Here is a 17,265-nt window from a genome sequence, read left to right on the forward strand (position 1 = left end):
CTATCACACTCCGACATGATCATCCTGGGAGATTTTAACTGGTGGGAGAACGCTAGCCTGAGAAACCAACTGAGGGATCTGAAGTATACATGTCATAATCTTGGCCTTCAACAACTAGTCAACTCCCCGACTCATCAGGGAGGACATATACTTGATCTCTTATTTGCAAATGAGTCGGAGGTGGAACTCTTAAACATCTCTCCTCAAATTTGGACGGATCATTTTCTGGTACACTTCACAATACGGCTAGCTGATTCTCCTGCCCAAGTTAATACGGCCGGGCTGTATCGGGTAGGGAGAAATTGGGCTAAATTAGCAAGGACAGGCGCCCTCCTTACACCGCCCACGGTGAGCCCCTTCCAGAGCTCTAATACTTTGGAGGATAACTACAACATATACCATGAGTATATCACGACTGCATTGGATAATTTGATTCCGATGAAAAAAGTGAAAATCAGAAAGAAAATTTCAGCACCCAGGTACACCGATGATCTGAGACAACTAAGATCACAATGCAAGAAGGCGGAAAGGGCATGGAGGAAGGGGTACTCGGATAGGGATAAGGCTACTTTGAAGTCAGCATTAAGCAGATACAAACTACTTATTCTGGAAAGTAAGGCTCACTTTTATGCTCAATCTATCCTGCAAGCTCCAAATGGGATTACGGAGCTTTTTAGAATAGAAAGAAAAACCATCTCAGCTCCAACCTGCTTGGAGAATTAAGTAGAACCCTCTCAAAAGCTATGTGATGAGATCGCCACTCATTTTCAAGATAAAGTGGCTAAAATTGTCGACCTTTTCAAGGATAACGAAGCGACTGCCCAGAATCCCGGTAAAAAAACAGCAACTAATGGGACTCTGGACCAGCAAAACTTGATGATCGCCTTCCCCACCATGTCGGTCTTTACCTTCGACTCTTTGGTCAGGAGTATCTCCTCCGGCTCACCCCTTGACCCCCTGCCCCAGAAGGTGTGGAAATCATATGGCCACTTAACCTTCCCCCGGCTGCGCCAGATCTGCAACCAATCACTGGAAGCAGGACTGGTCCCGGAAAGATGGAAGCAGGCTATGGTTTCCCCTCTTATCAAAAAGCCCTCCCTGGACCCTACCAATCCGGCCAATTTTCGACCTATTTCCTTGCTCCCTTTCCCTATTAAGATCCTGGAAAAGGTTGTGAGCAGATCTCTCTCGGAATTCCTGGAAGAGCATCATCTGCTAGACACGAACCAGTTCAGTTTCCGCCCTGGGCATGGGACGGAGTCGGCTCTGGTCACCGTGCTGGATAACTTGCGAATGCGGGCTGACACCGGGAGCACCGCTGTCTTGGTGCTCCTGGATATGTCAGCCGCATTCGACACAGTAAGTCACCCTATCCTACTGGAGCGACTGGAGGAGATAGGGGTAAAGGGTCGAGCATTACAGTGGCTCCGCTCCTATCTTGCGGAGAGACAACATATGGTAACGCTGGGACCATTCTCTTCAGGAAAATCTCCCGTAGCCTGCGGGGTTCCACAGGGCTCCAGTATCAGCCCCATTCTTTTTAACATATACCTGCAACCACTATTTGCGGTTATTAAGGCGTTTGGGGTTGAACTGGTAAACTATGCAGATGACACACAACTGGTGTTCTCGCTGGAAGGAAAACAGGCGATGCCCCAAGAACAGTTTCAAAACTGCATGCGCTTGACCACAGACTGGCTGCGGAGTAACTCCCTGCAGTTTAATGGAGACAAAACTGAGGTGCTGTTTTACTCGCCACTGAGGCAAAGTCATCATCTGTCGATGGAGTTCAGGCTGACCCCGGATGAGGCTCCATTGATACCAGCAAATACTATCCGGAACCTCGGCGTCTTGTTTGATAGCAATCTTCAACTAGATTCACAAGCAAACAAGACAGCCAGCGTGTGTTTCGGGCTACTACGAGTACTCCGCCGGATCCTCCCGTTTTTGCCAGGCAACTCGCGTGCCCTGATTGTAAGGAGTACAGTACTCAGTAGATTGGACTACTGTAACTCCCTGTATTTAGGAGCTCCCCAATATATCCTGCAGGGACTAGAGAGAGTCCAATCAGCCGCAGCAAAGCTGGCGCTCAATCGCAGGCGCGATTCCTCCTCCACACAGGCGCTGCGATAGCTTCAATGGCTACCGGTCAGAGAAAGGATTCATTTAAAGTCCCTCTGGCTGGTCCACAAAGCAATGCATGGGGAGGGCCCGATCCCTTTGCAGGAAAGATTCTCACGTTACTCCCCTCCAAGACATCTGCGCTCCTCCAACGCTAATCTATTGTCACAACCCAGATTCAAATGTGCCAGGATGGGCGGGAGGGCATTCCGTGTGGTAGGTTCCCGACTGTGGAATGAGCTCCCCTGGAACATCAGACAGCTAGACTCCTTATTGGAATTTAGAAAGAGTCTTAAAACCTGGCTTTTTCCAGAAGCCTGATTGCCGTCGATGTCGTCTCACCTCTTGTAGCTTAAGCAATTGATTGTTTTGTCAGAGCGGCAGGATACCCGTAGGGTGACAGTCTGCGCTATACAAATGACTATACAATACAATACAATATATATATACACACACACACACACGTGTATATATATATATATATATATATGTATATACACACACACACACACACACACACATATATATATATATACACACACACACGTATATACACACACGTATATATATGTATATACACACACACGTATATACACACACACATATATATATATATATATATATATACACACACACACACACACACACACACACACACACACACACACACACACACACACACACACACACATACATATATATATATATATACATTCAAAGAGGTGCCTGTGAAGGAAGGAACCCACAGAACAGGTAAGTATCGGCCAAATTCTTTATTCGAAGCAACAGCGGTGAAGATGCATGGCGGCAACCAGTTCATCTTGCCTGACGCGTTTCGTGCATGGCGCACTTCCTCAAAGGCAACCGGACTTGAGAGGCAGCAGCATGTCAATTTCAAACACCAACGTTAAATATTGAAAGATCCCGCCCCAGTGGGCGTGGCCACCCTATGGCCTCATGGAACTTGTGGTGCTCGTATTCTTTCAGTGAGCTGACATGCCGATTACTTCACTTGCGTCCAAAATTAAAACCACAGTGGGTTTGCTCAGCCAGGCACTCTTTACTCGTTGTTGACAATAACCTTTGAACAAACAGCACTGTTCTCCACAATGAAGACGTTGTTGGGCGTCTCCAGTGGTGGGCAGCAGCATGTCAATTTCAAACACCAACGTTAAATATTGAAAGATCTCGCCCCAGTGGGCGTGGCCACCCTATGGCCTCATGGAACTTGTGGTGCTCGTATTATAGCTCACTGAAAGAATACGAGCACCACAGGCACCTCTTTGAATGGATGTAATGCGGCCTGCCTGAGCCGCGGAAGGGAGCCCCGGGGCTGTTGAGCAGCCCACCACTGGAGACGCCCAACAACGTCTTCATTGTGGAGAACAGTGCTGTTTGTTCAAAGGTTATTGTCAACAACGAGTAAAGAGTGCCTGGCTGAGCAAACCCACTGTGGTTTTAATTTTGGACGCAAGTGAAGTAATCGGCATGTCAGCTCACTGAAAGAATACGAGCACCACAAGTTCCATGAGGCCATAGGGTGGCCACGCCCACTGGGGCGGGATCTTTCAATATTTAACGTTGGTGTTTGAAATTGACATGCTGCTGCCTCTCAAGTCCGGTTGCCTTTGAGGAAGTGCGCCATGCACGAAACGCGTCAGGCAAGATGAACTGGTTGCCGCCATGCATCTTCACCGCTGTTGCTTCGAATAAAGAATTTGGCCGATACTTACCTGTTCTGTGGGTTCCTTCCTTCACAGGCACCTCTTTGAATGGACATATATATATACATACACCGTTCCCCGCACTCTGTGCGCTCCACAGGAATTCGGAGACCAGAGGTTTGTGCTTAATCCGCTTTTATTTTCTTAGATACGACGGTATTATATATAAAGATATCTCATGTTATTGGCTTCTGAGAAGTCAATGGTGCATGGAACGAGACACCCATCCTAGCTTTCTGGTGATTGGAGTTGAAACATTTGTAAAAGTTCAGGGGTCACTTCTTCTCTGAAGGACATCCTAGGTTCATTTCTGGTTGAGCTACTTTTCCGAAGCACGAGGGATTTTTTCTAGTGAGGCAAACAAGCACCATCTTATCCTTCAGTTTAGGATGAGTCTCTGGGACAAGGTGTGGACGTTTGCTAGTCCCAAGCACAGGTTTAGGAGTGCAGTGCTGGGATGATCCAGATATGGAGTGAGAAGGTAACATGTATTTTTTCTGGTTAGTCCTATGTTTCTACCCTTTTGATTCTAGTGTCCCTCCCTGTTGTATCTCCTGTGGGCCGTTATGGGCATGGGACAAGTCGATTCGCTGAAAGAATGGTTCCCGGGATCCTCCTAGGCAAGGAGATCATAGAACAGAGCTTTGGCTGTGTAGGAAAGGATGTGGAAAGGATGTGAAGACATTGCTGAAATCCCTCTGCCTATGCAGCCTAGCAGACCAATAAATGCTGATGCCTTAAGTACTCTACTTACCGAGAGAGGATAGGATGAAGGGCTGCCTTGTTTTCATACCTTCCCCTGCACTGAAAGGACAGAAAATTAGAAGACTCCAGTTGGTAAGGGTGAGTGAGACAAGGTAGAGTTCTCCACCATAACTCAGGTTTTTCAAGCAGGCCTCATTTTGGCTTTTGTTAAGGGGTGGTCTATGAAACTCGTTCCACTTAGTGGTTCATTTTTCTCATACAGTGCCTCAGTCTTGGTGCTAGCTTTTGTCAGGGAGCTGCTCATGGACCATTTGCGATAGCCTGAAGATCAATAAATGGAATGAGGAACCAGAGCAATGGTCAATGTTGGAGCATGAGGTAAGACAAGGTAAAGGAGATAAAGGTAAGCTATGATTTCCATTATCACCATGCAAATAAATTATTCTCCCATCCTGATCGTACCGTTACAGGATACTTGATCAACTCCCTGGCGAATTCAAATTGACATCAAACCACTGCTTGGGAGTAAGGTCCAGGTGCCTAGTGCAGGATAAAATTATACAAAGTTCAAATAGCTAAAATACAATCACATCATAGAAAAATATTAGGAACAGGTTAAAAAGACTAATTATCACTGATTCCACCCACTAATCACCGTGATCTCAATAGCAGCATTCAAGGCAAATTCAACATAAATTAGCTACACTTCAGGGAACAACAGGAAAAGTTTGGAGGTAATAAGTGAGGGGAGACCAGTTCTGGTGGCTTACAGCTCGCAGCTATTGATTGCAGAAATTCCTTACAGTCAAGGCAGTAGGCCAGGGCAAAATAAGCAACAGAGAGAGCTCACCAATCCTTGGGTGGACAGTCACAGGGGAGGATTGGTAGATTTAAGGTCTCACCGTCTGCTCTGTTATGGTCATTATGGTTGTTGTTTGATGTTCATGCCCTTTTCAAGCTCAAGATCTTCCGCAGCCTCCTTTAGCGAAGTCCAAATCCTCAAACCAAACCAAAGTCCAAAACCAGGGGGGGGGGGGGGGCCCTACCCTGCCTTGGTCTGCCACAGACAGGACACTTCAGCTTCAATGAATGGAGAACAGGAAGCACTTCTAAGGATTACAGAGCGAAGAATAATACTAAGGGGAACACAATCAAAAAGTCGAACAAACACCGTTATTTTTTAACTGTGTCCCAGGCAAGCCCAGGCCTGACCACAGCAATCCAGAGAAAATGAGGCAAGAGACCTGGCCCATAACGGCCTCTTCTGGGCTTTGACCGGGTACGCCTATTGCCGTCCCGCGGGAGCCCTGTGGTGGTTTTTAAGCGCCTCCTGGCGTGAAAACGGGTCTGGCGTAGGCCGCGGGGCCGCAGGGCACGTTGGGGGATGGATTCCCATTGATAGCAGGCAGGCAGGAAAAAACTATGGAGACGGGCTCTCGCGCCGCGGGAGCCCTGTGGTGGTTTTTAAGCACCTAATGGCGTGAAAACGGGTCTGGCGTCGGCCACAGGGCATGTTGGGGGATGGATTCCTGTTGATAGCAACTAGGCAGGCAGGAAAAAACAAAAGAGACGGGCTCCTCTAACAATACTGTTTATATAAAACTTTACTCCCTCTCCTGGTCAAAAAACGAAGTGCTCAGTCCCTATTAAGCACAGCTTAAACAACAGATTACTGCTGTCTCAGAGCACTCTCTGTTCTCTCTCTGATGTAGAAATATCCCTGTTGGTAGGGGGTGAAATGGGGGGCTGGTTTCACTCCCTTGCTAACACAAAATGGGAGCTGGGGGTGGACTGCTTAACATACAGGTCTTAGCACAGAGCAAGGGAGAAAACGGAGTGAAAAACTGATAGTCACGGGTAATGAGAGGGAACAAACTACAGAGTTAGGACTGTAAATCCCACAATTCAACAGGTTAAATGGAGACAGTCACAGGCAAGGAAGAACCACAAGTTTAAACACAAAACAGGTGATAAAGTATGCAATCACGAGCAGGTTAAAACTACAATTTTAAACTGTAACAACCACAGGCAAAGACAGTTAAAGAAAAAAAAATGATTCAATCACTGGTAGGTAAAATTGTTTTATAAATTGTTAGGAAAGAGACAGCACTCGCCTGCCTCCCTACCACTTCCTGGACTCTGCTGCTTCACTGCAATCTGTGCACAGGTAGACTGCAACTCACCAAAAAGCCGGGGAATGTTTTGGGGTGCACCGAGCAAGGCCTTAAGGGGCCTGGGCAGGTGTGAGAGGGGGCCTAGGGTTGTCTGGGAGCTGAAGAGCCAATCAGCAGGCCTAGGTTTGCTGGCCTGGGGAGGGGCTGAGGAGCTGCTACTCTATTCAGAATCTCCTAGGCGACAAACAGGCTCAATCCACACTTTGGACTTCTGCAGATAAGGGCCTAAAAAACTTGTCCTCTAACAATACTGTTTGTATAAAAACTTTACTCCCTCTCCTGGCCAAAAAACGAAGTGTACAGTCCCTATTGAACACAGCTTAAACAGCAGATTACTGCTGTCTCAGAGCACCCTCTGTTCTCTCTCGGATGTAGAAATATCCCTGTTGCGGGGGGGGGGGGGGGGGGGAGGGGGAGCGGGAGGTTAAAACTACAGTTTTAAACTGTAACAACCACAGGCAAAGACAGAAAAAATATGATGCACTCACAGGTAGGAAAAATAGTTTTTTAAATTGTTAGGAAAGAGACAGCACTAGTCTGCCTCCCTACCACTTCCTAGACACTGCTGCTTCACTGCAATCTGGGGCACAGGTAGACTGCAACTCTACTGAGGGCTGGAAGAAGATGCCAGAGGGAGAGAGAAGATGCCCGAATAAGATAAGGGAAGCAGATAAGGAGCAAAGGGAGGTGGGAGAGCACAGTTGGGGTGTCAGGGGGGAGAGGGAGTCTGAAATGCAGCAAAAAGAGAACAAAATAGGTGGAAAGAGAAAAGTTAACACCTGGACAAAAGTAAAGAGTGAACGAAGGCTGGGAAAGGGTGAAAATTAGAGCGTGGCACATAGAGAGCACAAGAAAGGGCTAACAGAGGCTGAGTAAACAGTAAGGGGCTGAAAAAGAGACTTAAAAGTGTGAAAAGCAGAAGGAATGAAAGAGGCTGAAAAGTGTGAAAAGCGGAAAACCCGCACAAGGGGGAAACCTAACAAGGGCAGGCCAAGGGGTGAAAAAGAGGAGAAGAGAGTAAGAGAGGCCCGAACTAGAGGGCAGAGGAGGAGCAAAAGGCAAGTGGGAGAGTGTGAGAGGAAGGTCCTAGGATGCTTGTTTCCGGTCCAGGGAGGACCTGGCTTGGCAGTACGAGCTGGACTGTTCCCATGAGACACAGGGTCAAGACTGATTTGCATATGGCCAGGTCTAAACTGGGGTGGCATTGTGAGCAAAAGAATGATGGATTTAACCCAGATCTCTTGACTGGGGGTGAATGTTTTGATTTGTTCTGCATTCCGTCCATCAATTGTGTGTCTTTTGCTTTCTTGCCCTAAGTGCGCCAGGTATGCCCAAACATGGGTCCTGGGCTCACTGTGCCAATGGAATCCAGCTATCCTGGCTGAAGAGGGGTGAAACCCCGAAACCGGTCCTAGGATGCTGGTTTCCGGTCCAGGGAGGACCTGGCTTGGCAGTTCGGGCTGGTCTGTTCCCATGAGACACAGGGTCAAGACTGATTTGCATATGGCCAGGTCTAAACTGGGGTGGCATGGTGAGCAAAAGAATGATGGATTTAACCCAGATCTCTTGACGGGGGTGAATGTTTTGATTTGTTCTGCATTCCGTCCATCAATTGTGTGTCTTTTGCTTTCTAGCCCTGTACATGTGTACACTAGGATATCAGTTCAGGGTACAGCAAGGGAGTAGCCAGATATGACAAATACCCCTATTTGACCAATAATTTTAAGGATATCGTACAAGCAATCAATCAGTGAATCAGGATTCTTGTAGAGGATAGCTAATCACCCATAAGGGTCTCAAGGCACGGGGGCGGGGAGGTTCTGCAGTTCACTCGAAGAGCCTGGTCTTGAGGTCCTTCCTGAATTGAGGCAGTGACGGTGATTGCCTAAGATGCAGAGGTAGGGTGTTTCAGGTCTTTGCAGCGAGGTAGGAGAAGGATCTTCCTCCAGTCAAGGTCTTGCGGGTTTGTGGAATAGTGGCCAGGGCCAGGTTGGCAGAGTGGAGACCCAGGTTCAAGTGTTTCTTTCACCCTTTCATCCATGCTTTCTCCCTTCCATCCACGCTACAGGCTTCCATCTATACACCACCCTTTGATGTCTTTTGCATTTCCTTATTTTTGCCATACCTTCTTCCTTCCACAATTTCTCCCTTCCTTTCATTCTTCCTTCTTTCCTTTCACCATTCCACACTTCATTCCTTCCTTTTTGCCCCTTTCTCGCCATCTTTATTTTTTACCTCTCCTTCCTTTTTCTTTTCTTTCTTACCTTTGCCTATCCCACCTGCGCTCTCTATTTGCTTTTCTCTCTCTCTGACTTTTTTCTCCATTGTCATCTGCTGCAGTGGCAGCTTGGCAGTCCTCGACCTCCTCCTTTCTAGTGTTATTTAGGGCATTTTGTCTCCAGATCTGCAGGTGGAAGAGACCTATAAAGAGCTAGCTAGTATTTTAGTGTAACCAGGCTTAGCAGCCCCTTAGACCCAGTGGCATTTTCCACGTTAGCTACTAAAGGGTGGGTGTAACCACACCACTGGACTGTAGGTGAAGAATATCTCCTTACTGGGGTAGCAGTTTGTGATGCAGGTCAGAATAGAGTTATATTGATTAACCTACAGTCCTGGTCTGGTGCGCCAGTACCAAATTTTCAGGACAATTTTTGCCAAGGTACTTCAATTCTGACCTACGATGACACAATCAGTTAACAGAACTGGGAACATATAAAGATCTGCTTAATAAAGGTAAATAAAATTGACATGTACCAGCCCCAGCTATTTCTCTGAGACAACACTAATGTGCATCTTTCAATGGAGCATAGATTGAACCGGATGGAGCCGTTGAAATACCTTTACAGAGACATTCCCTATTCACTGTGTGAAAAGGGTTACAGATGGGGGCTAGAACAGCGCCCAGCAGGACTTTTTCAGGACAACATATCTATTTCCCTCCCACTCTTTTTCTCACTTCCTGTCTGGCTCCCTTCCTCTCTGTTTCACTCACACATTCATTCTATTCATGTCTTTTCACATTGTGTTTACTGCTTTCTTCACAGACTACTTTCTTGCAACTCTCAATTACCCTTCTATCACACTCTTCCCTCATTTTTCTCTTCCTTTCTCACCCTCTTCTATTTTTCAAATACCTCCTCTATTATGTGCTCCTATCTCTTACATCTATCTTCCGCTTGGCCTCTTAGGGTAAATACTAGGATTTGTCTAACCCTTAGTGAAGGTACATTTGTCTGTACCACCCACTCTAGTAATGGTACCACACTTGCTACTTGCATAGGTAATACAACCTCCCCATCACCCGCTGGAGGACCCTCAACATGAAACTTGACTATTTAATTGTTCCAAAAAAAAAAAAGAAAAGGTTTGGAGATATTTTGAAACTGTTGTACCTATGTGGATTCTTTAATTTTTCAGGTATTAAAGAGTTTTGCTTATACAGCTGGAACCATGTGGGTTGGTTAGTTTGGAGCCACCTCTTGACCTGCTAAGTAATAATCCTCAAGTCAAGGACATACCTACCACTATGAAAAGGTTTTGAATGCACATGCAACCGCACAATCCCGACCTTCGTGATGCGCCTTTTCAAATTGTTGTTGAGTCACAACTGACTTTGCAGGCTTTGTCTTGATGAAGCTTGAGCAACTGTCAAAGGCTTGGACGTGGCGAGAAATGAAATAGGCAGTTCCCTTAAAGCACAAGGATTTGATAGAGCAATGACATCTCTTACAGTGACATCACTTCCTATGAAGGCATGTGACATAATTGCAAAGTGATTGTGTTAATTAGTCCCCCGACTAATCTTTAGGACATGTACCCTGCCTATAGGCCTGCTCGGTCTCGGTGGGACACTGATGGCGAGGGGCTGGGATGAGGGGATGAAGACATGGGCCAGCAACAGGCACACTGGAGGGTGCAGCAGCCACAAGTAGTGGCATGAAAAAAGGCATTGTGAGAAATGCGAATGAGATGATGGATATAGGGCACTGGAACCCCCAGATACCTCTTTTCCCACACATTGTCTATGAGTCGGATTTTCTGTATGGCAACTCAGTATTATCAGATTGACCTGAACTAGATCTGCTGCACCTACATAACCTCAGCCCCTCTTCTTCTCCGTTAATGTCAGCTGGAAACATGTTATCAAGAAATGAAAGCTTCACTTATATTGCAAACTGCGAAGTTATAGGAAAACACGTTTATCAGTATACAGTAAACTATATGAACATCATTAGCTCTCAAAGTAGATATGGTATATAAAAAAAATGTTGGGTTTGAGTTCTCACCTGCTGGTCTTGCAGTTTGACCCCTACTACTCTGAAGGTGTTATTGGTGGTGTTGTGGTAAATGTTGATCCTGCTGAACCCTTGCTGTCCAGGTTTTATTGGCACCCATTTCTTACTCGTATCGTCATAGACCATCACTGAGGCCCGGGCTTGGCAAATACTTTGTTCACTGAAGGATAAAGAAGAAAATAAGAGCTTATGAAAATACACAATTAAAAGCCAGACCTACAAAGCACAGGGCTTACATTTCTACCCAGAGAGCCCTTAGTGCATAATTAAATATGGTACAATATTATACTTCAGCACTTTTATTGCACATCACTCTATGATGCACACATCATTATAGAAGATCCTTTGCCTTCAGAACAATGGAAGTAACATAAACAGTGGTTAATTTTTGCAGGTGTTTTGCTGTGCTCGGCACCGGCACTTATTTCTAAACATCAGCACGTATTTATGGAATTTCACCACATGGTGGCAATGTGTGCATTTTGTCAGCTGAATTTATCAGTGTAAGGTCCGATCCACAAAGAGCCTCTTGGGTCAGGCTCCGCTGTCATGGGTGAGGCTCAGCCATCTTGCCGCTAGTGGCGGAATCTCTGCACTGTAGTTTCTCATTGTGGAGATTTTGCCACAAGTGTGGATACTCCAACACAACTGCTAAGCCTCCCCCACGACTGCGGGGGCTCTTTTTGAATCAGGCCCGCAGTGCATGTTTCAAAATGAAGTAGCCACAAACACCTTTCCCAGATGAAGGCAGCACGGATGCGCATTCAGTCCTCCGCACAGCTTATCTCCCAAATTCAAGGACATAGCTGCTTTGATGCAGAGACAAGAGCAGCAGCTACTGTTTATTTACTGAAGATTATTTACATTGTTTAAGAAAAAATGTGTGTGTGAATCATCTATGAGACTTGAGTATGCCTCTTTTGGAGCTAAATTTAGCTTAGTTAGACGGGGGTGGGAGCAGAAGGGGATACTTATGAAAAAAAAGCTTTCTAATATCGTCATAATGCTACAATATTCTCTATTGTTCTACCTCTAGACAAGTATCATTGCCACTATATATTTTTTTCTTCATAATAGTTATTATTCATACTGTGTGCACCAGGATAGGATTTCAATGTAATAAATCTTAAAAATATAGTCCTAGTTTCCCAGTGTTGATGAGTGTGCCTCTTCATGATGAAGGATGTTTTGTTACATGGATTTATAATGAGCAAAACTCACTCAAAAACACAAACTGCTTCCCGTTCTAGCAAGGCCAATACACCTAGTATGCACTAGAGTTTGATTTGCAGATCGTTGGGCCCAGCAGGTTAATAAAAAGAGATAAGATAAAAAGGACCTAAGGAGTCAAGAGCCCAGGGCACAAGACACAGGAGCTTGAAGGTGGCGCATTTATGGAACAGCAACAAGTGGAGCATCCTCCGAGTGGGATGTGATGGAGTTCTCGGGGGAAGGTCGCAGATCATACGGGTGGTTGTATTCTGAATGGTCTGAAGACAAATAAATGAGCCATGGGCACATAGAGGGTATTACCATAATCAAGCATGCTTGTAATTAGATCCTGAATGATGATCTTCCGACAAAAGTAAAAGATTCTTCGTTACACACAGAATTCCATAAGATGTCCCACATACAACTCTAATTTGATCTTTCATAGAGAGAGAGTTATCATTAATGTTGAAAAATATTTTAGTTGCTTTCTACGAACAAGGGACACGGCCAATCCTGCTGGGCCACCAATTATTAGACCAGATGGAATTAGCTCTTCTGAAGAGGATGTCGATAGTGACCTCCTGAAAGAGGCAGCATGTAAAGTAACATATTTTTGCATACAGTAGAAAGTGCATATTCACATTTTGTGAGTAACAAATATGACTTTATTTTTGAAAAAAGGTCTTTAGACACTTACATTTAACATATGTGTTATATGTTTCATATATCTGTGCAATATATACAACTAAACGTTCTATTCCACTTAAGAACATCATCCACGGAAACATTTAGAAATAAAGGAGAGAAAGATTTAGAACAAAAATGGAGGAAATTAATTTCTCTATTTACTTGTATGAAGTGTAGGATTGTCTGGGCACATGAAAGCTAAATAAAGCTGTTTATTTGGCTAAAAATTGAGTCTCACATGTAAAACAGGAGGGCGGACATACATGCAACACAATGACGAGAGCAAAAAACTTATTGAACTTAATCTTAGTATACAAAGCAAGTCTTAATAGTTTTGAAAGGTGTGGGTACATATCAAGGAAATTAAAGAGTAATAACTAGTGTTGCCCGCTTTGTTTAATAAATTCCTTGATTGTCTGGGACACAAAGAAAGCAACTTTAGAAATGAGCTGAAACCATGTAGCCCTGGAAAAAGTTCAAAGCGGACAACACTTCGGAGTGACGTATGAATACAGTGCTTCTAGCATTTCCAACTCTCTACTTTTTCTCTTTCGGCACTTCCTCATTTTACTGCTTTCACCGTACACTTTCTTCCACCTCACATCTAGAGCTGCACTCTGTTCCTAGTTTGGCTGCTTTCGCGGACTTTCCATTCCTTATCTCCTGTTGTCCTCCTCCTCTGTACCTTCTGAGCAACTAATCGTCACTCCCCAGTGTGTAATCTGTAAAAGGATGGGTACAGGTGCCCAAAGCTCTGTTCAGAAGCCTGCGTCCGGTGCAATTAAACGCCGGTGTCCCGAATACCAACTATGTGTAGTCTTAAATTCACCTTGTGCCTCTTTAATCGACTACCAAACATTTCCTGCCACTTTATCCACTATTGTATTTATAGATCTCCCCATTTCTGCTGCACACTATACTGTTATATCAGGTGCCCATACCCAGCTTCGTGCTGATTACTTCTGAACCTTAATCTGGGTCCCAGAGGAGCACAATTACCCTTTGTGAAATTAAGCTTTTGTGGACCATGCACAGCATTGTACTGTCTGCAGGGCGTGGGCAGAGGTCTTTGATTACATATGTGCACCATCTACTTACCAGCATGGAACAAATCAGCAACTAATAAAAACAATAACATTTATATAAACGCTTACAGTTGTAGAGACGATTGCACCAGTGGCAGGACCAGGGGACGAGGATCTCTTTGCCCCCCAAAATCCTACCAGCTTCACAAAAATTGAGTGGTTATTTGACAATAAAGTCAAACACCATCCCCAAAGTGGTCCTTAAACCATGTTCCGGTGACTGCCAAGACCTGAAACTTATTATCAGACAGCATGGAATGAACAACAGTGTGCCATAGCAAGTCTGGTGCTGATGTGACTAAATACAGAACTTCTGAGCCTGACTCAGGCTATGCTATCATGTTGCCTCTATACCGTTGGGGGATCATCGTGACCTTTATGGCAAAACTCAAATGGTAAGATTGGAGGGCTTTTATCGTCCGCCTGTGCCCTGAAGATGGAGAGACAGGAAGAAAACAGTATGAACAGATAAAATACTAGAGTAAAAAACAGAAATTCTAGTGTACTTCTCCGACAGAAATGAAATATGCAGCAAAACCACTTCTCTTTTAGTGCCTTAAAGGTATGTCAAGTTACAAAAGACGGGTAAACCCAATGTAAGTCCCTGGGACCTGGGTATAAAGTGGTACAGAACAAAAAAATGTCCCAAAGGGCAATTCAACAATCTAAAAAAATAAACAGATATAGAAAACAATAAAGAGAACATAAGGTGCTTCAAACACAGTGTTATTTAATCACACTGAGCATACATCAATTCATAGCATCATTGACCAAATATCAAAACAGTGCAGTGCCCCAGGTGGGGAAGGAGAATAAAGGTGTGTATTGTGATTGGAGTGATGATAGAGGGAGGCTGAGTGAAGAAAATGCAGTGTCAATCATATAATAAATACATAAAGAACAAGGCTCCTAATTCAAGCCACAAGGTTAGAAACATTGTCAATTAAATGGGTAGCCATGTTTGAATGCTGTGTCACAGTGAATAATCGCTGTTGAACAAACTGGCAGGTATTGAAAGTTGTCGACGTTTCGACCCCTAAGATCATGTAGGCTATTTATCACTTACGTGGGGGTCTTCCTCAGGACAGGAAAGAGAGAGGGGGCACCTGGGAATATAACATACAAATATATAAACACCTCAGAACTAGAAAGTTAGTAATGATTTAAAATCTAAACATAAAGGGGGCAAATCCCCAGAGTATTACCAATAAAGCTGCCGCTGGGGGCTAGTTCGTGGATGTGGGCACACAGGCTCCGAAACGCACGAGAGTGAGAAGTAGTCACCTGTAGAAATAAGGTGCGAACCATTAGGGATCGTCCCATGAGGCTAATTGCGCAGAGTGTCAAAAATGACAGGTCTTGTTACACTTACTAAGTCTGGTAAATATATCTGCCAGGGGGATGAGAGTCGGTATCTTCAGTCCCGCCGTGGAGTATAAAACTGAAAAATAATCAGTGGGAACCTTAAGTGAAAGCGTGACACCACCATAGTGTCTAAATGAAACACGTAAAACATAGCGCACGATTCTAATCAAGTGAAGAGTACCTGATAATTCAATGGCTTAGATTCTCCAAATTCTGAAAATAAAGATAAAGAATGATCCGGTTGGTGAACCGTTCTTTCAGCTCCGATGGGAGAGGTACAGCTACATAAGCACTAAAGCGTGTTTAAAAGCTTACCGCTCGCTGTCTTGTAACGTTCAGGAAAAATCACCGTCCACTGGATGCGAACCGTAACAATGACAAGCCTGCCTCTTAAATAGTAATTAACCTGAGTGAAAGCATATGCATGACGTATGGGCACAGACGCTAAATACTAGTCAAACATGACAGGTATTCTGGTGAAGACTAACCGGTGGAATCCATCCTTGTCAGTAAATCTAATTAGCCCCATATGCAGGAGCACAACATGTGTAAAATCATTGGAACGGAGATCATATTAAAAGTAAAAAGTGAACAATGATCCAGAATAGCACATAGAATTCACTTAGTATGGGTACACACGGAAAATGTCCAAACAAACAAGGTCAACGTCTAAAACCAGGTCAGTAAAGGTTCTGACAATTGGCATTGTATACGCGCGCATGCAATTACTGTTGAAAAAGAAAAAGGGCAGTAGGTCCTATTTCAAAGTAGGAAAGGCTATGCACAGATTGAAAGCACCGAAATACATGATTGAAGGTACAGAAGCAGTCATTACGAAAGGCAATCGTACTTGTTATGCAAGAGGAAAAACATTTTTGTGATTAGACTATTTGTATCATAGTTGCATAGTAAATGTTGCGATTCTATTGTACAAAGTCCAGGATATAATGGCATAGTACATTATTAAATTTGAAATGCCATTGAACATTATAGAGTTTAAAACAAAAAAGAACATTGTACATAACATAACACAACAGTATAAGGCCCTATAGCTATGACTGATAACAGAACCAATTCGACACTTTGGACTTGGCCCCTAGCACAGAATTATCTAGTCTATTCCAAAGATATAGGACATATGTGGGCTAATGGGAAAGGGGCAAATAATAGAGGCAAATCAAACATACTGGCAGCATGTACAGGTGGAGACTAGAACAAGAGTTAAAAATTAGAGCTTATGGTGCAAGAGATGACTTGACAGATGGTCACTCTGAAGTCAGGCAGGACATTTGTGCATGACTGATCTCTGCCTCATTTAAACCGTTCCGTATGGAGTCTAGGAGAGACATCCATTTGCATTCTCTTATGTTAAGTATCATACCGATGTTCCCGCCCCTGGGGCCAAGGGAGGCCTTCTCGAGTACTATTCATTGAAGGTCATCTGGGCTGTGGTCTGTGGTTCTGAAATGTTCAACCAAAGGAGCTCCCTGTACTCCACATCTGATTCCGCTTGAGTGCTGTAATATGTGGGCTTTTATTTTCTGCTGTGTTTGGCCTATGTAAATCAGGTCACATAGACACACAATTCCGTAGTTGTTGGTATTGCAGGTCGTGAAAGATTTCAAGCTGATTGTATGGTGTTTATAAGTGAACTGTTTCGTTTGAACGGTAGTTTGGCAAGCCTTGCACTGGCCACATTTGAAGTGGCCTAGTGTAGGAGGTAAGTTCCACATGGACTGGATTGATGGTGCCTCCGGTGGGTCTAGAAAGGATCGAACTATGTGGTCCTTGACACACTTTGCTTTCTTGTAGGAGTGCATGGGTGGGTTGACTTGGTCTATGTCATCAGATATCAGTGCCCAGTGTCTATTGATCACCTTTTTGATTGCATTGCTTT

General features: G+C 44.5%; 1 protein-coding gene across 21 annotated transcripts in view; it reads right to left on the reverse strand.

Moving 5' to 3' along the window:
• Positions 1-17,265, reverse strand: part of EVL (Enah/Vasp-like) — a 546,687-nt gene that overhangs the window by 271,822 nt on the left and 257,600 nt on the right. For all 21 annotated transcript variants that reach the window (XM_085626391.1, XM_085626388.1, XM_085626384.1 and 18 more), the window contains exon 2: positions 11,011-11,179. In XM_085626391.1, the coding sequence (XP_085482517.1) occupies positions 11,011-11,179 (169 nt within the window). The remainder of the gene's footprint in view (positions 1-11,010; positions 11,180-17,265) is intronic.

Source organism: Triturus cristatus, chromosome 9 (assembly GCF_964204655.1).
Source record: "Triturus cristatus chromosome 9, aTriCri1.1, whole genome shotgun sequence".
Classification (NCBI taxonomy): Eukaryota; Metazoa; Chordata; class Amphibia; order Caudata; family Salamandridae; genus Triturus; species Triturus cristatus.